Consider the following 17813-nt stretch of genomic DNA (forward strand, 5'->3'; position numbering starts at 1 on the left):
GACCTGCCCTGCCAGGTAGCTGAGTTGGTTAGAGCACCATCCCAATACCCCAAGGTGGTAGGTTCGATCCCCTGGTCAGGGCACATACAAGTCTCAACCAGCGAATGCATAAATAAGTGGAACACCAAATTGCTGTTTCTCTCTAAAATCAATTTCTAAACACACACCCTCCCCAGCTCCCTCCTGGCCCCATTTCTGCCCCCACCACTGGCCTTTCCGGCTGCCTTTTCCCCACCTGCCCTCTGCCTGGGCCTCCAGAGGGTTTGCGATCACAGATGCCAACAGCAGAGAGAAAGTGTGGGGTGGAATGAGGCCAGCGTGACGCCCGTGGGCACTCTGGGCCCAGGCTCCCACAGCGGACCACGTGGCTGGAGACAGGTCTGGCTCGGAGCTGTGGTGCCCCTCCCCAGAGGAAATGGGGCTGGTGGCTCTGTCCGTCTCTCCAGGATGACAAGGCATTGTCCTCCAGCCCATGTGACCAGGCTGTCCTCTGGCACCCCTCGACAAAGGGACTGGGGTCCCTGGGGAGGCTGCCCTCAGTGAACATGCAGCATGGAGTGGGGGTTAGGGGTGGACAGTCATTAGCCAGTGGCTTCCCGAGGCAGAGCAGTATCAGGCTGGGGTCAGGAAGGGGAGGCCTCCAGGAGGTGGTGTTTGCTGTGGGCCTGGAGGAGGGTTCGAAGTCTGGCAGGTCTAGAGGACACCCACACAGATGCCTGGAGCCCAGGCATGACGGGGCGCTGGTGGGCGGGGTGCAGAAAGCTGTCCAGGCTGCAGTGCTCCGAGCACAAGGAGAGATGTCGAGCTGTGCTGGGGAGTCGGGGGGCCTGGGAAGCCAGACAGCCCTGGGTGCCATCCACGCCACCTGGTGGCAGGCAGGGGTGCTGCGGGTGGTCACACGCCGAGCATGTGGCTGCCCTCAGGAGGGGCTGAGCAGACACAAGGGTGTGGAGAAGCACCCTTCTTCCTGGACCTCAACCCTGCCCTGGCCTGGGGAGCATAGAAATGTGAGAACCTGGGCCACTGTACCTCCAGGGAAGAGTTGGGAGGTGGGCTGAGGGCCCAGACGGTTGGCGCTGCAGTGCGTGGGGTCCTGGCTGGGAAGTGACCAGGCTGGTGGAGGAGCTGGGGCGTGCCCAAGCCGGCAGCAGTCCGTCCAGGGAAAGGGTGAGTGTGAAGGTGGCCCTGGGGGTGCGTAGGGCCCCACTGGAGGCACCGTGAACTGAGTGGAACAGCTACAGAGGGGCGTCCCTCCCTGCTTTCTGGCACGACTCTGCTTGTACAGGGTCCCCAGAGGAGGCTACTGGGCATCCTCAACTCCACCCTCCAGCCAGCCCCCACCTCGGGCTGGCCACCAACCAAACAGGCCCTCGGCACCTGGAGGTGCCCATTCCTGATGGGCTCTTCCTCAGCCTGGGGCTGGTGAGCCTGGTGGAGAACGTGCTGGTGGTGGCCGCTATCGCCAAGAACCAAAACCTGCACACGCCCACGTACTTCTTCACCTGCGGCCTGGCGGTGTCTGACCTGCTGGCGAGCGTGAGCAGTATGCCGGGATGGTCGTCATGCTGCTGCTGGAGGCTGGGGCCCTGGCTGCCCAGCTGCCGCGGTGCAGCAGCTGGATGACATCCTCCGCGTGCTCATCTGTGGCTCCATGGTGTCCAGCCTCTGCTTCCTGGCTGCCATTGCTGTGCCAATACCCTTCCGTCTTCTACGCGCTGCAATACCACAGCATCGTGACGTTGCCCTGGGCACGGTGGGCCATCGCAGCCACTTGGGTGGCCAGTGTCATCTCCAGCACCCCCTTCTTTGCCTACTATGACCGTACGGCCATCCTGCTCTGTCTTGTCAGCGTCTTTGTGGCCACGCTGGTGCTGTATGTCCACATGTTCGTGCACAAGAGGCGCTTCCGGTTCCCAAGGCTTCGGCCTCAAGGGCGCTGCCACCCTCACCTCCCTGCTGGGCGTTTCCTTCCTCTGCTGGGCCCTTCTTCTTGTACCTCCTACTCATTGTCCTCTGTCCCCAACACCCCACTACATCTTCAAGAACTTCAACCCCTTCCTGCATCATCATCTGCAATGCCATTGTGGACCCCCCGATTTATGCCTTCCGAAGCCAGGAGCTCCAGGAGACAGGTGCTACTGTGCTGGTGAGGACGGTGCCCAGTGCTCCAGGCCGGGATGCTGGGCAGAGAGGTGGAGGTAGCACGTGGGCCAAGTCCTGTGTGACCAGGGCAGTTACTTGCCAAAGAGGACAGGCTAGATGATCTCTGAAGATGTGGACACACAGACCCTCTGGGGCCAGAGAGGAATCAGCATGAATCTTCAGGAGCTGAGGGGAAGAAGAAGGCTGGGGAGATGGGGCCACATGCACAGGGCTGGCCCTGGGCCCTGGACAGACATGGCCCAGTCCAGGAGAGTTCCACCCGCACCGAGACAAGGACCACCGGTGCCCCCACCTACTGGGATGTGAAGTCCATAGGCTGGTGAACTGCTCCTGATGAAGACCCCAGGAGGAGACTCAGCCCCACAGGGCTGCTTAAGAAGTGAGGTCCTGTCCCAGGCGGAGGGACATATTTGCAGGAGCCACAGTGGGAGTGTGGGCTAATCTCTTCAAGGACTCACAGAGCTGGGAGAGCTGGGGACTTGGCCCATTTGTCTGCACCACATGCACTGGGCAGACAGTACTGGCCAACACCTGCTCAGGCTGAGGCAAAGGTCATTAGCCTGAATCAGTGACCAGTAGCCAGGATCTCAGGGCCGGAAGCATCTGGCAATAACTGCTGTGTTGGGAGCAGCCTCACTGCCATCTGCATTGGCTCCTTCCAGGTGTTGCTTGAAGTTTGAGGGTAGAGAAGCTGGGGAGGAGTGGGGTGGGAGAGATGAGTGGGGAGAAGTAAGTCCCAGAAACCAGCTGGAGACCTCACAGGATGCAGAGCCTGAAGCTCCACCCAGGGCGTGTGTGGACCCCAACTGCACCTACTCTGATGCTGCATCTTCGCTCTCCGTGTGCAAACCCAGCCCCCGCAGCTCGAGTGAGGAGCAGCAGCAGCCCTGTCCCAGGCACCTCCATGGTGACAGGCTGACACTGTCCAGGCTGCCCTCAGCTGCCGAGAAGCAGGACCACTGTGACCCACTGTGACCCACTGTGACCTTGGCCAGAGGAGGGGCAGGCCCTCCTCCACACTTGCTCTGGGCCACCCCCGGGGTCTTTGTTCCTCCAGCACTACCAGTCCTGGTAGATATTTGAGGCAAGGCCTCCCAGAATGGGGTGAAGCTGCCGGTGGCTGCAGGCGGTGTCCCTGGGAATGGCACTGGAGGGGACCATGCTGCATGATGCTGGGGACCTTTGGGTTCTCATGTGCTGCAACCTTGGGCCTCTTGCTGAGGAGCCACCTGGTTTCCTCCACAGGCACTGAGCGTGCAGCCGGCCCTATTCCTGGTACAGGCTCAGTGGAGGTGAGAGTGATGGCATCAGCTGTTCTAGTAACGTCTGCAGCCCTCTGGCCAGTCCCCACCCCACCCATGCTGGCAGCTCCAGCCCTGACTGCTGGCCTTGGGGCTGGGAGCTGGTTCCCGGCAGGCCCAGCCTCTGCTGGGAGACAGGACGCGTCAGCCGTCAGCCCAGCACCAGAGCCCTCTAGGGATGGAAGGGGAGCCAGCCTGGCCCATTGCCATTCTGCAGGGAGGAAGCCCAGGGATGGGTCCTGGCTGACAGGATGCTGCAAAGCTTCTTCTGCTCAGACAAGGAGGCACAGCTGGCCCCAGGGAAGAGCCAAATGCTCACCAAAGACCCCCTGAATGGGGGACAGGGAGGGGCCCCAGGTGGCCAGAAGCCAACCACAGAAAGCCACATCATGGACACATTGTGGGGGAGGGGCTTCTCTTGAGAACAAAAGACCCATTTCTAAACTTGCCAAACTGGGGAGCTTTAGGAGGGGAAGAGAGGGGCCTGGACACAGGTGCACCCGCAGCTTGTTTAGCTGACTGCGGTGCCTTTCCAGAGGATTTGTTACCGAGACATCAGTAGGACCTGTCATAAGGTGTCCTCACTGCAGCGCCTGCGTCCAGGAGAATATAAAGCCAGTGGTGTCTGTGTGTGTAGTACAGGGTCTGTATTCATGTGACGGCCCCCCTCCCTTCTCTTCTGACCAGTGGACCCCCTTCCATCCTGGCCACAGTTTTTCCTGCAAGAACCCGCACCTCATGCACACACCAGCTCCCTGCATCCTCCCTGCCTTGGCCTCACTTGGACCGAGTCCAGACCTACAGGTGACATCAGGGAGTAGGACAGAAATGACTGAGTTTTACGCCCCACCCCATCAGTCCCTCACCTGGGTGGGTCCTATGACAATTCCTGACACCAGTGTTCACTGGGCAGTGGCTACATGCCAGGCACTGTGCCTGGCGGGGGCACAAAGCAAGGCCCATTTGTTGGCAGCCGGCCGGGCAGGAAGGGAGGCGGCACCCCCGCTGCAGGGGAGGACAGTGAAACTCAGCTGCCACCGCCCTCCTGCACCCACGGCCACTCTGACTCAGGATTTCTCAGGCCCGAGCTTGCTTTTGGTGGCTGTTGAGCCTTTTCCTGCCCCCTCCACCCCTACGGGGTCCTGCAAAGCTCAGAGAACCTTGTCGGCCCCTTCGTGCCACAGACAGGGAGCGGGGAGGCGTCCATCTCGCGCTTTCGGGGCGGGAAGATGGGGCTGGTCCCTAAACGGGTGTGGGGAAGTGAGACCCTCCTTGCAAAGCCGAGTGGTAGGACCGGAGGGGGAGCCAGGGCGGGGTCCGAGGGCCAAGGTGGCTTCTATTGTCCTCCCTGGAACCCGCCAGCCCCTCCTCACGGGTGAGCCGCCCGGACCCGGCGCCGGCCGAGTGGGGACGCGCGGTGCTGATGCGGCAGCGGCCGTGCCGCAGCGTGCGGCGGCGCCCCCATTGGCCGCGCGGTGACGCTAGGGGTGCGCGGCGGGCGGGGCCCAGCCTATAAGAGCCGACGCGGGTCGGCGGACCTCCGCAGCCAGCCCGGCCCGTCAGCGCTTCGCAGCCACCCGCCACCGCACCGAGCATGAGGGAGATCGTGCACATCCAGGCCGGCCAGTGCGGCAACCAGATCGGGGCCAAGGTGAGGCCGCGCCGCGCCCCGCGCCCCGCGCCCCCGCCCGAGCCGGACCCGAGGGTGGGAAGCAGGGAGCACCATGCACCCGGAGCCGCAGTCGCCTCTGCAAACCGAAAACAAAGCGACGGGCCCGCCCTGTCGCCCCCCCCCCGCCCCCCCAGCCTCTCCTCTGCTCCGGCCGCCACCAGGGCCCCGCTGACCGCAGCGCCTTCCGCTGCGGCGCTGCCTCCAAGCCGGCCGCCCGGGGTGCAGCGAGTTGGCTGGGCGTGGCCCTTTCTGGGATCGCAACTCAGCCTGAGCAGGGTGGGTGGGTGGGCCGGTTTGGGTGGGCTCCCCCTTCAAAGCCACACTGATTTTCTCTGGTACCCCTTCCCCCAGGAACGGGAGGTCCTCTGAGCAACTAGAGGCGCCTCGCGCCCCCAACCTCGCAGTGACAGCCCTTGGCTGCCTGGCCCTTCCCTGTTCCTTTGTTGGGGGAGGGGTCGGGCCCGGGCTCGAGGTGACCTTGGTCCAGGACTGGCCCCTCCCTCAGCACAGCCCCACCTGGGCAAGTCCCCCGCGGGGTTGCACCGCCGAGTCTGGGGGCTGGACGTGGGAACAAAGCCGGGCTCTGGGCGTGGGCTGTGCCTCACCGCGCGGCATCTCCCGTCCATTGTTAGCCCACCTCTCAAATATTGGGGTTGAGGCGGGAAGAGAAGGTGACAAGTACCCACGAGGCGAGTGTCAGATCTCCAAGTCCGGGAGGCTGTCCCTTGCCAAGGTCACACGGCCTGTGAGGGACGGAGCCGCGCCACCTCCGGCTCAGTCCCTGCGGGCGCCCAGGGCGGGGCCCAGGCGGGTGGGTGCGGCTCGCTGCCCGCACGACTCCGGACCACGAACGCGAGGAGGTGGCTCAGTCAGGACCACGGCCAGGGACCCGACGCGGGGATGTGGTCGAGCTAATTTCCGAAGGAGGCGCGGGTAGGAGACAGGTCCTGGAGGGGAAGGGCCGAGGAAACGCTTCCTCTGGAGGCTGTTGCCATGGAAACGGCGAGAACAAAAAGCTAATTACAACGGGGCTGGGGCAGCCACGTGGCTGACATGTAAATTGCAACTTGGGCTCTAGGGTGGAGGCCCACGGATGGGGTCGAGGAGGCGGTATCCCGAGACTCCCAATCACGGAGGAGACAGCTGTGCCTGCCCGAGGAAGGGGCAGGGGGAGGGGCAGGCCTGGGGGACCATGGCCTCAAATTAAATCAGGGCTCCTGGGGAAGTCGCTGGCAGCTGCCCTGACCAGCTGGGAGGGGCCGAGGGCTCGTTAATATAGTCGAGGGGCCAGGCCTGCCCTGAACATCTGCTCCTCAGAGGGTCAGGGGTCACTGGGCTGGGGATGGGAGGAGGGTAACCCTGAGTCCCGCCTGGGCCTGGGGTGTGCTGGTCCAGTGAACACATCAAACAGGAGAGAGGTGGGTTTGGAGAAAAGGAATTATTTCTTCCTTTTCCCACCGCTGCCCTTTGCAGCGGCCAATGGGCGCATCTGAGCAGTTTCCTTCCTGTCTCCCCGCCTAGAAAGTCTCCAGAAACCAGACTCGGAGAAAGTGTTCAAGAGCCCCCCATTCCTCCCAGGTTCCGTGTGTTGAATCTGCCTCCCCACCTCCTGCAGCAGCTGACCCAGGTGGGCCAGGAGGCTGCTTTCCTGCCTGCAGGTTCCGAGTGGTGCTTGGATCAGGCCGCCGGCTCCGGGGGGAGGGGGAGGGAGGGAACTCAGGGCGAGCCAGGGCTAGAGGAGGACTTGCCTCTGCCGAACGGTAGCACGAGGGCAGCGGTGACTCGCGACGACGACCACGACCCTGTGGGGCCCCCGTCAGTGCTTTACTCGAGTCATCTCTCCAGGGTGCTGCCCTTCCCCGAGGATGAGAAAACGGTGCTCCTGGAACAAGGCAGGAGTTTGAGTCTGTGTGGATATAGCAGGATGCACGGGGTACCCGACCCCCCACAACTGGGCCCGGAGTTCCTACACCCTTCCCTCCTCTCGGGAGGCAGGACCGCTCTGGCGCCTTTGTTTAAGCCCCGTCTCTCGTCTGCAGGGCGGGGTCGCGGAGGGGAGGGGCCCTGACAACCAGCGAGGAGCGGTTTCCTGTTTCCTGGTCCCGCCCCTCCCCCAGCGCCGCCTCGACAGGTCGGAGAGGCGCTCGCTGTGCCGGGAGCGGGGTCTTGGAGGGCTTCAGGCCCCAGAGTTGGCCCACCCTGCCTCTGAGGGGCGCTGCGTCCTACTTGCCTGGGCTCTGCCTGCCCCGCGCCTCGGGCCCCCTGAGAGGCGAGGCAGAGGATCAGCACCAAGGACAGCGCCACGGGCAGGGGCCTGACCGCCCCAAACACCAGGCAAAAACCTGGGGTCCACGGCCACCTGGCAGTTTCTCATCTGTAGTGATGATCATAATTATTATTTAATTTAAAAAATTGTATTTTATTATTTATTAAATGTTACATCTAATTTACTAATGAGCTATCTTTAATATTTTAAATTAGAATCTTTGTTAGTTTTAACTACAAAAGCAGTTATTCATAAATTCATAAATTTAAAAAGTGGAGCCCTGGCCAGTTTGGCTCAGCGGTTAGAGCGTCGGCCTGCGGTCCGGAGAGACCCGGGTTCGGTTCCCGCTAAGGGCGCGTACTTCGGTTGCAGTTTGTCCCCGGCCCTGGTTGGTCGTGCGGGTGGCAGCCACTCGATGTGTCCCTTCACGTCGATGTTTCTCTCTCTCTCCCTTCCTCTCTCTCCCTCCCACTCTATCTGTACAAAAAATGGAAAAATATCCTCTGGTGAGGATAAAAAAAAAAAAAAAAAAAGTGGAAACATTGCAGGTAAGGCTGTACCCATTTAACCACCTCACCCATCCAGGTCCCCCTCGAGCAGGACGGTTTGTCGTTGTTCCAGCCCCTGATCAGTGTGTGGACACCTGGAGCTTTGTGAGAAACAGCATCTGCTGTGAGGTTTCCTTTGTCAGTCTGTTCCTACTGATTTGCCTTTCCCTCCAGGATATGTCTTGGAGAGCTCTTATCAATGGTGTTTTTTATTTTATTTTACTGTGCCACCGTATTCCAAAGCACATGGATATTTTAAAATTATGTTTTATTTTTATGTAGGTTATCTGTACATATGGCTTTACCCATTTAAATAGCATCTAAGGCTTTTCAGCTCAATGAAGCCAACATTTGCTGAATGCCTTTCTGTGTCAGGCTTCGTGCTCACTGACCACTCGGTGTGGATGCTATCACCTCGTCTACTTCAAAGATGAGAAACCTGAAGTCCCTCCCAGGAGGTGGGGTGACTGTCAGGCACCAGCTGGTACTGGGGTCCACACCCCTTTGGTCCCTTACTTCTGGGAAGACCATGCTTTCCACAGATGTGTTGGTGGACTGGTGACTAAATGAATTTTTCCTGGCCCCATACTTGCCCTCTTGAGATCACCCCTCATCTACAGAGACTGTGGGTGTTCCTGCAGCCAGAGGTTTGGGGTGTCCCAGGGCTGTGGGACCAAGGCCCTAGGCTCACTCAGCCTCTCGGATAGCTTTGTTGTGAAGCAGGGGCATTGGGAGCTAAGCAGTGGTAGGAAGCTCTGATCAGTCTCTGAATGCCCCAGTGACATTTCTGTGTGTTTATTTTTTTTCTAATTACAAAATAAACACACAATGCAAAAAGAAGAGCACTTATGAGTGAAAAAATACACAAAAGGGGGGAGCGGTCTAGCCCCCTGAAAGGTGAGCTCTGACCTCTGACAACAGTCTCTCTGAATTGCCAAGATGCTCACATACATTTTATAATGATGACACTGTTCATACTTTTCAGATTTTTTTTTTTTATCCTCACCCGAGGACATTTTTCCATTTTTTGCTCAGGTAGAGTGGGAGGGAGAGAGAGGAAGAGAGAGAGAGAGAGAAACATCGATGTGAAAGGGACACATCAAGTGGCTACCACCCGCACAACCCAACCAGGGCCGGGGACAAACTGCAGCCGAGGTACATGCCCTTAGCGGGAACCGAACCCGGGTCTCTCTGGACCACAGGCTGACGCTCTAACTGCTGAGCCAAACCGGCCAGGGCTCTGTCCCCTTTTTTGTGTCTCACTCTCCTCATCTGAAAATAGAATAATAAAAATCACCCAAAGAGGGTGTTTATTACTAACTCTGGTCAGTAAGCGCAGAGCTGGGTCTGTGTCAGCCTGAGGGCTCTGGTAACCATGGATGTGCAGGTGCTGGACAATATATTTCTTATAATTTTCTGACAGATGACAGAGCTTGGGGCTCTTTGCAAAGTCTCTCCAAGGGGCTAGTGTAAGCTGTGGGTCCAAGCTCCGTCATGGCCACCTGCTAACCCTCCATTTCCCCGCAGTTCTGGGAGGTCATCAGCGACGAGCATGGCATAGACCCCAGTGGCAACTATGTGGGCGACTCAGACCTGCAGCTGGAGCGCATCAGCGTCTACTACAACGAGGCCTCCTGTGAGCACCCCCACCCTTCCCTGGGGCTGGGAGGACACCTGAACTAGGCCCCCTGGATCTGCTCTCCCATTGGTGGGCTAGCAGGTGTAACCTGAGGCTACAGTTAGATTCAAGCAAGTTCTTGGCCATAAGACATGTGCACAGTCCAGGGAAACAGACAGGGCTGGGCAGGGTCCTGAAGGTGCCCTGAGTCCTTCTGAGGGTCCAGGGCAGGGTCACCTGGAGCGCTCAGGCAGGAGCTATTTAACACTTGGTACAGAATGATGTCTGTGTTGAACTGGAGAAATTTGGTCCGGGCTGTCCAGGGTTTCAGTCCCCATATCACATTTGTTTCTAGCCTCTCTGACCCTGAGTCTAAGTTGCCTCTAAAGCCAGGGCAGGGTTTATTATTATTATTATTATTATTATTTATTTATTTTTTTTTAGAATATCTTTTCTCTATTGACTTTTGGGAGAGAGAGATAGAAACACTGATGAGAGAGAACATCGATTGGTCACCTCCCGCATGTCCCCCACTGGGGATGGAGTCTGCAACCCAGGCTTGTGCCCTGACTGGGAATCGAACCAAGACCTCAGTCCCTGGGCGACACTCAGTCCACTGAGCCACACCAGCCAGGAAATCCAGGGCAGGATTTAGAGGAGCCCCTGAGCCTCTGTGGTGCACATGACCCACCCCTCTCCCCTCAGCTCACAAATATGTGCCTCGGGCCATCCTGGTGGACTTGGAGCCTGGAACCATGGATAGTGTTCGGTCTGGGGCCTTTGGGCACCTCTTCAGGCCTGACAACTTCATCTTTGGTAAGTTTCCCCTGTCTCACACCAATGGCAGACCCGTCACAGGCAGACCCAGATTGACAGGAACCAAGGGGCACAGCGGCCCCTGTCCATGGCCTTGCAGGGCAGAGCTGACCCCCTACCTGCAGCTGGCAGTGGACACTCAGAGGAAGGGTTCTGTGCAGGGCAGAGAAACCACTGTGCATTTCAAGCATAGCTACCTGTAAACACAGTTAAGCTTACAGCGTGGTTGGAGAGCTGGTGGGCCTCCAGAGGGCTGGAGCTCAGAGCACGGTGTCTGTGACCCAGAGGTCAGGTGTCCCTGGTACCCGTGACTGGTGGCAGAGCCTCCCTCTACTTCTGCCTTCAGAGCCCAGCACCCCAACCGACAAGCACCAGTCCACATCCAAACCCCAAGCTTCAAGGGACTCTGGGTTATAGTTGATGCTTCCATCATGGCCTGCTGAGGGTAGGTGGGCTGGAGGGGCGGGCTGACCAACTCACCCAGACCCTCAAACGAGGCAGAGTAGGGGCTGCAACTCAAGGTTCTCAATTTCTGACCAGAGCCTGTCACATGGTGCCGGGCAGCAGAGAGCAGTGCACAGCATGGCTGGTGGGGGAAGGGAGCTGTGGGCCCCCACTTTGCAGAGGGGAAGCAGGCACAGGGCTTCCACAGTTGCCCTTTGGGTTGGGATGTTGAGGCCCTGGAGGTCTGACCCTCTCTGCCACCTTCTGACTCCCACACAGGTCAGAGTGGGGCCGGCAACAACTGGGCCAAGGGTCACTATACGGAAGGTGCCGAACTGGTGGACTCGGTCCTGGACGTGGTGCGGAAGGAGTGTGAGAACTGCGACTGTCTGCAGGGCTTCCAGCTGACCCACTCGCTGGGCGGGGGCACCGGGTCCGGGATGGGCACGCTGCTCATCAGCAAGGTGCGCGAGGAGTACCCCGACCGCATCATGAACACCTTCAGTGTGGTGCCCTCGCCCAAGGTGTCGGACACGGTGGTGGAGCCCTACAACGCCACCCTGTCCATCCACCAGCTGGTGGAGAACACGGATGAGACCTACTGCATCGACAACGAGGCCCTCTACGACATCTGCTTCCGCACCCTCAAGCTGGCCACGCCCACCTATGGGGACCTCAACCACCTGGTGTCGGCCACCATGAGCGGGGTCACCACCTCCCTCCGCTTCCCCGGCCAGCTGAACGCCGACCTGCGCAAGCTGGCGGTGAACATGGTGCCCTTCCCCCGCCTGCACTTCTTCATGCCCGGCTTCGCCCCCCTCACTGCCCGGGGCAGCCAGCAGTACCGGGCCCTGACGGTGCCCGAGCTCACCCAGCAGATGTTCGACGCCAAGAACATGATGGCCGCCTGCGACCCCCGCCACGGCCGCTACCTGACTGTGGCCACTGTCTTCCGCGGCCGCATGTCCATGAAGGAGGTGGACGAGCAGATGCTGGCCATCCAGAGCAAGAACAGCAGCTACTTCGTGGAGTGGATCCCCAACAACGTGAAGGTGGCCGTCTGCGACATCCCGCCCCGTGGGCTCAAGATGTCTTCCACCTTCATCGGCAACAGCACGGCCATCCAGGAGCTGTTCAAGCGCATCTCGGAGCAGTTCACGGCCATGTTCCGGCGCAAGGCCTTCCTGCACTGGTACACGGGCGAGGGCATGGACGAGATGGAGTTCACCGAGGCCGAGAGCAACATGAACGACCTGGTGTCCGAGTACCAGCAGTACCAGGACGCCACGGCCGAGGAGGAGGGCGAGATGTATGAAGACGATGAGGAGGAGTCCGAGGCCCAGGGGCCCAAGTGAAGCAGCCGGGGCGCCAGGCCACGGCCAGGGCCACGCGGTCTGTCCCAGAGCCATGCAGCCATGACGCGCCCCAGCCTCGCCCCTCCGCTCCCACCGTATCACCCTAGGGCTCCCGAGTGTCTGTCCTCCAGTACTTACAGCTCTCTGTCTCCACCATAGGCTGTTTCCACCTTTCTGTTACTCATTGGTCTCTGCATTGTCAGCTCTGGGTCTGAAGTTTTATGTGTTTTTTTTTGTTGTTGTTTGTTTGTTTGTTTTTTACTGGTTTGTGTTCATATTTGGAGGGAATCCTTAATAAATTTATTGCTGTCAGATACCCCTGCCTGGTGCTGGAGATTTCTTTTTATTCTGGAAAGTTAGGCCCAGAGGGGCGAGAGGGGCAGCCGGAGCCTGGGTGGGGGCAGGGCAAGAGGCCATTGTCTCCCAGGCTGGAGCCGGCAGGCGCCTCAAGGCACAGCCGCCAAGGGGCTCCTAGGAGTGGTGGCGGGGCCTTGTCTGGATGAAGCATCATCGTAGAATCCCAGTCAGGTTCTCCTGGGACTTGGAAACAACCCCGAGTCCTACAGGGGGACTCACTTTCCAGAGAGCTCCTCTGGCCTACCTGTGTGCGTGCGTATGTTAGAGGCAGGAAGCCCGAGGTCCAAAGGAGGTAGGAAGAGAGGACCTCCAGCACTCCCCGAAAAATGTGCCCTGATGCCCTGGTCGGTTGGGTTCAGTGTTTAGAGCATCAGCCCGAGGACTGAAGGGTCTCAGGTTTAATTTGCGGTCAAGGGCATGTACCTGGGTTGCAAGTCTGATCCCCGACCCTGGTCAGGGTTGTGCGGGAGGCAACCAATCTATGTGTCTCTCTCACATCAATGTTTCTCTCTTTCTCTCCCTCCCTTCCATTCTGTCAATGGAAAAATGTCCTTGAGTGAGGATTAACAAAACAACCACAACAAAATGTGTTTGAAGGGTTGGGGCTTGGCCCTGGGAAGGGGCTGGTAGGGTCAGGGAGCGGTGGCCACAGCACCCAGGCACAGGCTGGCAGGGGGTGATGTTGGCTCCTTCGCCCCCTGGTGGTCATTCCCAGTGGCTGCAGGGCACCTGGTGTCCCCTGCATGGGCACCTGAAAGGTGCTAACTTGGCTGCCCACTTCCTTCTACCGGGAAAGAAGTGGAAGCCCAGTGAGGTGCTGAGAGCCCAGGTGAGTGCACAGAGCTGGACTGGGCCCGGATCCCTCTTCACTCAGACGAGGTGTCATCAAACCCAGCTCCTCCCGGCAGAAGAGCAGCTTTTCTAAGTGGTATCTGTGGAAGCAGGGAGGCCAAGGGGACTGAGGGCCCTGACCTCGACAGGGAGACTGAAGCCCCGACAGGGCCAAGTCTCAGGCTGAGCCTCGGAGAAGCGCACTCTGATGGCCGATGCTTCTGGACCCCTGCTCTGTGCCAGGCGGCTCTAAGCATTTACATCTGCCCAGCACCTCGCGCACGAGGCTGCTGCGTTATGATGTGTGTGACTGAGGCTGCACGGAGGGTGGGATTGGAACCCTGTGCTGGGTTCCACCCCGGCATTGTGAGGGGGGCTGGACAGCTGCAGGGCTTCGCAGGGCCGCCGGCCTCCACAAGGTTGGGGTGCCCACAGCTCAGAGGGTTCTGTGACCTAGAAAGAGTAGAGATACCCATCGTTGACAAAGGACCTCCCAGCTCCTAACATCCACAGGTGCTCATGCTGGACCACAGGTCCACTACTTCACTGGGCCCTCTTCTCCCTTAACCTTCGCATCATTACCCATGTTTCACGGCAAAGAAATGGAGGCTCAGGAAAGCGAGGGCGTCTGCCAGCTAGCAAGTGGTGTCCAGCCCCTGGCCGTGTACCTCTCCACTTTGCTTTAAGTGGCCCCAATCACACCCTCCTGAGCACCTGTGCCCAGAGGAACTTCATCTTTGCTCTCGTCACTCAGACAAGTCTGGCCTCCTTTGGCCACCCTGCCTTTGAGGGGCTAGCCTTGACGTCAATCCCTCTATTCCTTCTCCCCCCAGACCCACCGCCTGACTCCATCACGAATGTGCAGTGCTACTGCTTCTGGGGTGTGGGGGGCAAAGGAATGGGAACCTGGCACCTCTAGGCCCCAGGACATCTCTGCTGCTGCCCCGAGTTCCTCCAGAGGGAGGGGCCACTAATCCTCTCACCCTCCCCCTACATCACAGACACTGGAGCAGAGACGAGCCAGCCCTGTACTCTGCGTGTATTCCTGACCCATGACCGCCTGGAGCATTCTGCTGCTTAATGCCCTGAGTTTCTGAGTGGTTCGTGTGCAGCCACGGGGAACAGGAGCACACATGGAAATGGCTAGAGCAGCATGTGGCCAACAGTAAGGGTCGTGTCAGCTCCTGTGTATCTGTTATTATTGCTGAGGGGTATTTGTCTGCAGGGACACCTGGACAGGAGGGGCAGGAAGAGCCAGCTCAGTGGCTGCTTTGCCTCATAGAATCTCCTAGAAGGCCCAACACCATCCAGTGTTGATGACTCTAGTGCATGTATTTTGGGTCAGCCACCTCATTGGCTGTTTTGCCCAGGTCCACCTGTCCATTTAATTCTGGGTGAAGGCCAGGCTGTCCATACATGGGCACACTCCAGCCGCAGCCCTCCCTGTGCCCTCTGCCTGGCCAAGTGCAGGGGGTGCTCGGGTGCTCAGGGTGACTTCACGCCCAGGGTGCCCAGTGAAACTGGAATTTCAGAGAAACAATGAACAATGCTCCACCTGGGAACATATTAATACTAAGCAATTGTTTCTGAGTTGCTAACTCCAGGAACCCTGGAGTAGGGCTCCAGTAGGGCCACAGTTGACCTTTCCTGGGGGCAGATGGTGGTGAACTCTTCACTCGGTCACAACCCTGACAGGCAGATGCGTACAGATAAACTGAGGCGTGCACACGGGCGAAACAGCCCAGGACGCTCAGCTGCAGGGCCACGGTTTGCGGCTGGGACACTTCCTCTCTTCAGGGAGCTTTTCCAGCTGCAGAGGACAACTCCCTGTTGCCCTGGTTGGTTTGGCTCAGCTGTTAGAACGTCGGCCTGTGGATCAAAGAGTTGAGGGTTCGAGTCCAGTCAAGGGCAGGTACCTCGGTTGCGGTGCAGTCCCCGGCCCTGTTCGATGTGTCTCTCTCACATTGAGGTTTCTCTGTCTCTCCCTCCCTCCCACTCTATCTGAAGATAAACAGAAAAATATCCTCAGGTGAGGATTAAAAAAGAGAACAACTCCCTGCTTGTATTTTAGGAGTTGGGGTTCCATACAGATTCATTTGAAGGAAAATACTTTTGCTCTTACTGTTCTTTGAAAACTACTGGCTTAGATAATAATAAATGCGAGCACACACGTACCCAGTGCTGATAAAGTCTCTAGAGACCAGCAGACTCAGTTGTCTCAGCACAGAATGAGGAGTGGGGTGGGGTTGTGTGGGAATCAGAGGCACGCCAGGGTCAGGCACATTGGAATGTCACCGTGGGCTCGGTGTGAAGGTGTCCACCTCAGACCTGGACTGTGAAGCTGCCCAGAATCCTGTTTCCTGGGGACCTACAGAGTTAAAGCAAATGTGGGGGTTGCTGTGGAAAGCCCCTACCTGAAGCTCACAGCTTCTCTGGGTCAAGTGAACATGTGACTCAGATACTCCAGGCAGTAGCCAGACACCCGCGGCCACTAGTATGGTGCAAACATATCTCAGTCTGTCGGTTTCGAAAACAGGGTTTCTCAGCATTGTGTGTGCTTTGGACTGAATGTCTGTGCTATTTCCCCTGCCCCCCAATTCATAAATTGAAACCCTAATCCCTAATGTGATGGTATTAGGCAGTGGGGCCTGTGGGAAGTGATTGTCAAGAGGGTGGAACCCCATGAATGGGGTTGGTGCCTCATGAGAGATCCCAGAAAGCTCCCTGCCCCTCCACCATGAGGACAGGGAGAAGGTGGCCGTCTGTGACCCAGAAGAGGGCCCTCCCCAGCCCCTGAACACCTGCACCCTGCTCTCGTATCTCCAGCTCCAAACTGAGAAATACATTTCTGTTGTTCGTAAGTCACCCCGTCTGTGGCACTTAGTTATCGCAGCCCGAGAGGACTAAGAGGGCGCCTTCCGTGCACTCCACAAGGGCCGTTTGGACTGGCTCACCACGCAGGGTGGGTGATGAGTGCTCAGCATGGAGGATGCTGCTCACTGCCCCTGCAGCACGTGCAGAAGCGTCATGATTAGGGCTCACTCTCCATTGGAGCAAACAGGCAAACATTGGAAATAGCCCAGGTGTTCATCGGTGGCTGAATGGTTAAACTGAATGAGGTTCCTCCACACCAGGGGGTACACTGCTGACACCTCTGAGGGAAGGAAGCCGTTCACACAACAGGACATACAAAGTAAGGGGACACCCACCTCTATAACATTCTAGAAAATGTAGTGTAGTGACAAAACAGATCTGTGATTGCCTAGATGTGGGGACAGGGTTAGGGGATTGCAGAAAGTCACAAGAAAACATCTGAGGATGGTGGATATAGGTTTATTTATTTATTTATTTTTACACCAATTACTTGCCTCCCATATGTACCCCGCCTGGGGTTCAAACCTGCAACCTTGGCATGTGCCCTGACCGGGAATTGAACCTGCCACCTTTTGGTGTATGGGACGATGCTCCGACCAACTGAGCCATCCAGCCAGGGCAGGTTTACTATCTTAATTATGGCTGTAGCTTCCCAGGTGTATGCATACATCAAAGCTTTCAGATTGTACACCGAAAGGTGCTGTTCATTGTGTGTACACAATACTTCAATGCAGTCATTAAGAAAAAGGAAACTTTCAGTGGCTCCCGCCTCACCACAAATCAAAGCCATGTGTTCACAAATGGCCCCACCCTGCCCATTTCCAGTCCTTTACTCTCAGTTCCCTTCTGCTGAATTCTGGCCACACTGACCTGCTTTCTGTTTCGTGGGCACAGCGGGCTCTTTCGGTTCCTCGGGGCCTTTGCACTTGCATTTCCCTTCTGGATCCTTTCCCCCCAGCTCTTCTGTGGCTGTTTCTTTCTTACCCTTGGGTCTTGGCTTGAGCACAGTGTCCTCCTCCCCAATCTTGTTAACTACCTTGTCACCCTGTTTATTTCCTTCTTAGTGTGCGTGTCTCTCATCACTGCATCTGTGCTCACTGAGTGCTAGGACGTTGTCTTCCCAGCACTGCATCAAGGTGCCTCAGCCAAAGCCTGGGTTAACTCAACAACTGGTGCAGTTGGCCACCTGCCAGGCAGGACCTTCCTCCTCTCAGGGTGGGCCTGGAGGGGCTTCTTTCTTTCCTCAACCCATGTCACTAAGTGCCTACTGAGCTCACTGTTCTAGGCCCAGAAGCAGTGAAGAAAGCAAACAAAACCCTTGCCAGCAGCCCTGAGTTTCTAGTGGTGGTGGTGCTTGGGGTAAGGGGTGGAGGCAGACAAGTAGAGTAAACATATAGAAGACAGTGATGAGGGTTACGGAGAAACAAAGCCGGGACGGGGTACAAGTGGAAAAGACCTTCAAACACTGGCTTTTGCAACCCCCTCCTCCATCCACTGAGCAGCCCCCTAACCTTAGGGAGCTCCAGCTTCCTCCTCTGTAAAACCGGGCAGATTGACAGCTGTGAACA

General features: G+C 58.0%; 2 protein-coding genes across 2 annotated transcripts; both read left to right on the forward strand.

The window, feature by feature from the left end:
* Positions 1-797: 797 nt before the first annotated feature.
* On the forward strand, positions 798-2843 carry MC1R (melanocortin 1 receptor). Its single transcript, XM_036276080.1, is given in 11 exon segments — positions 798-945; positions 1200-1322; positions 1325-1546; positions 1549-1593; positions 1596-1689; positions 1691-1903; positions 1905-1979; positions 1981-2030; positions 2033-2060; positions 2062-2146; positions 2826-2843. Coding segments are annotated over 11 exon segments (1101 nt in total).
* A 2165-nt stretch (positions 2844-5008) lies between these two features.
* TUBB3 (tubulin beta 3 class III) lies at positions 5009-12490 on the forward strand. The gene is made up of 4 exons (XM_036275295.1): positions 5009-5115; positions 9478-9586; positions 10274-10384; positions 11108-12490. The coding sequence occupies exons 1-4, from the start codon at positions 5059-5061 to the stop codon at positions 12181-12183; spliced, it is 1353 nt and encodes a 450-aa protein (XP_036131188.1). The 5' UTR covers positions 5009-5058; the 3' UTR covers positions 12184-12490.
* The last annotated feature ends 5323 nt before the right edge of the window (positions 12491-17813 follow it).

The sequence above is a fragment of the Molossus molossus genome, unplaced genomic scaffold, assembly GCF_014108415.1.
Source record: "Molossus molossus isolate mMolMol1 unplaced genomic scaffold, mMolMol1.p scaffold_m16_p_21, whole genome shotgun sequence".
Taxonomy (NCBI): Eukaryota; Metazoa; Chordata; class Mammalia; order Chiroptera; family Molossidae; genus Molossus; species Molossus molossus.

Excerpts from the sequence above, each read along its gene's own strand:
- TUBB3 (XM_036275295.1), top strand. The coding sequence starts at position 5,059 with ATGAGGGAGATCGTGCACATCCAGGCCGGCCAGTGCGGCAACCAGATC. Across the intron at positions 5,116-9,477 it reads GCAACCAGATCGGGGCCAAG|TTCTGGGAGGTCATCAGCGA; the intron begins GTGAGGCCGCGC and ends ATTTCCCCGCAG. Across the intron at positions 10,385-11,107 it reads GCCTGACAACTTCATCTTTG|GTCAGAGTGGGGCCGGCAAC; the intron begins GTAAGTTTCCCC and ends ACTCCCACACAG.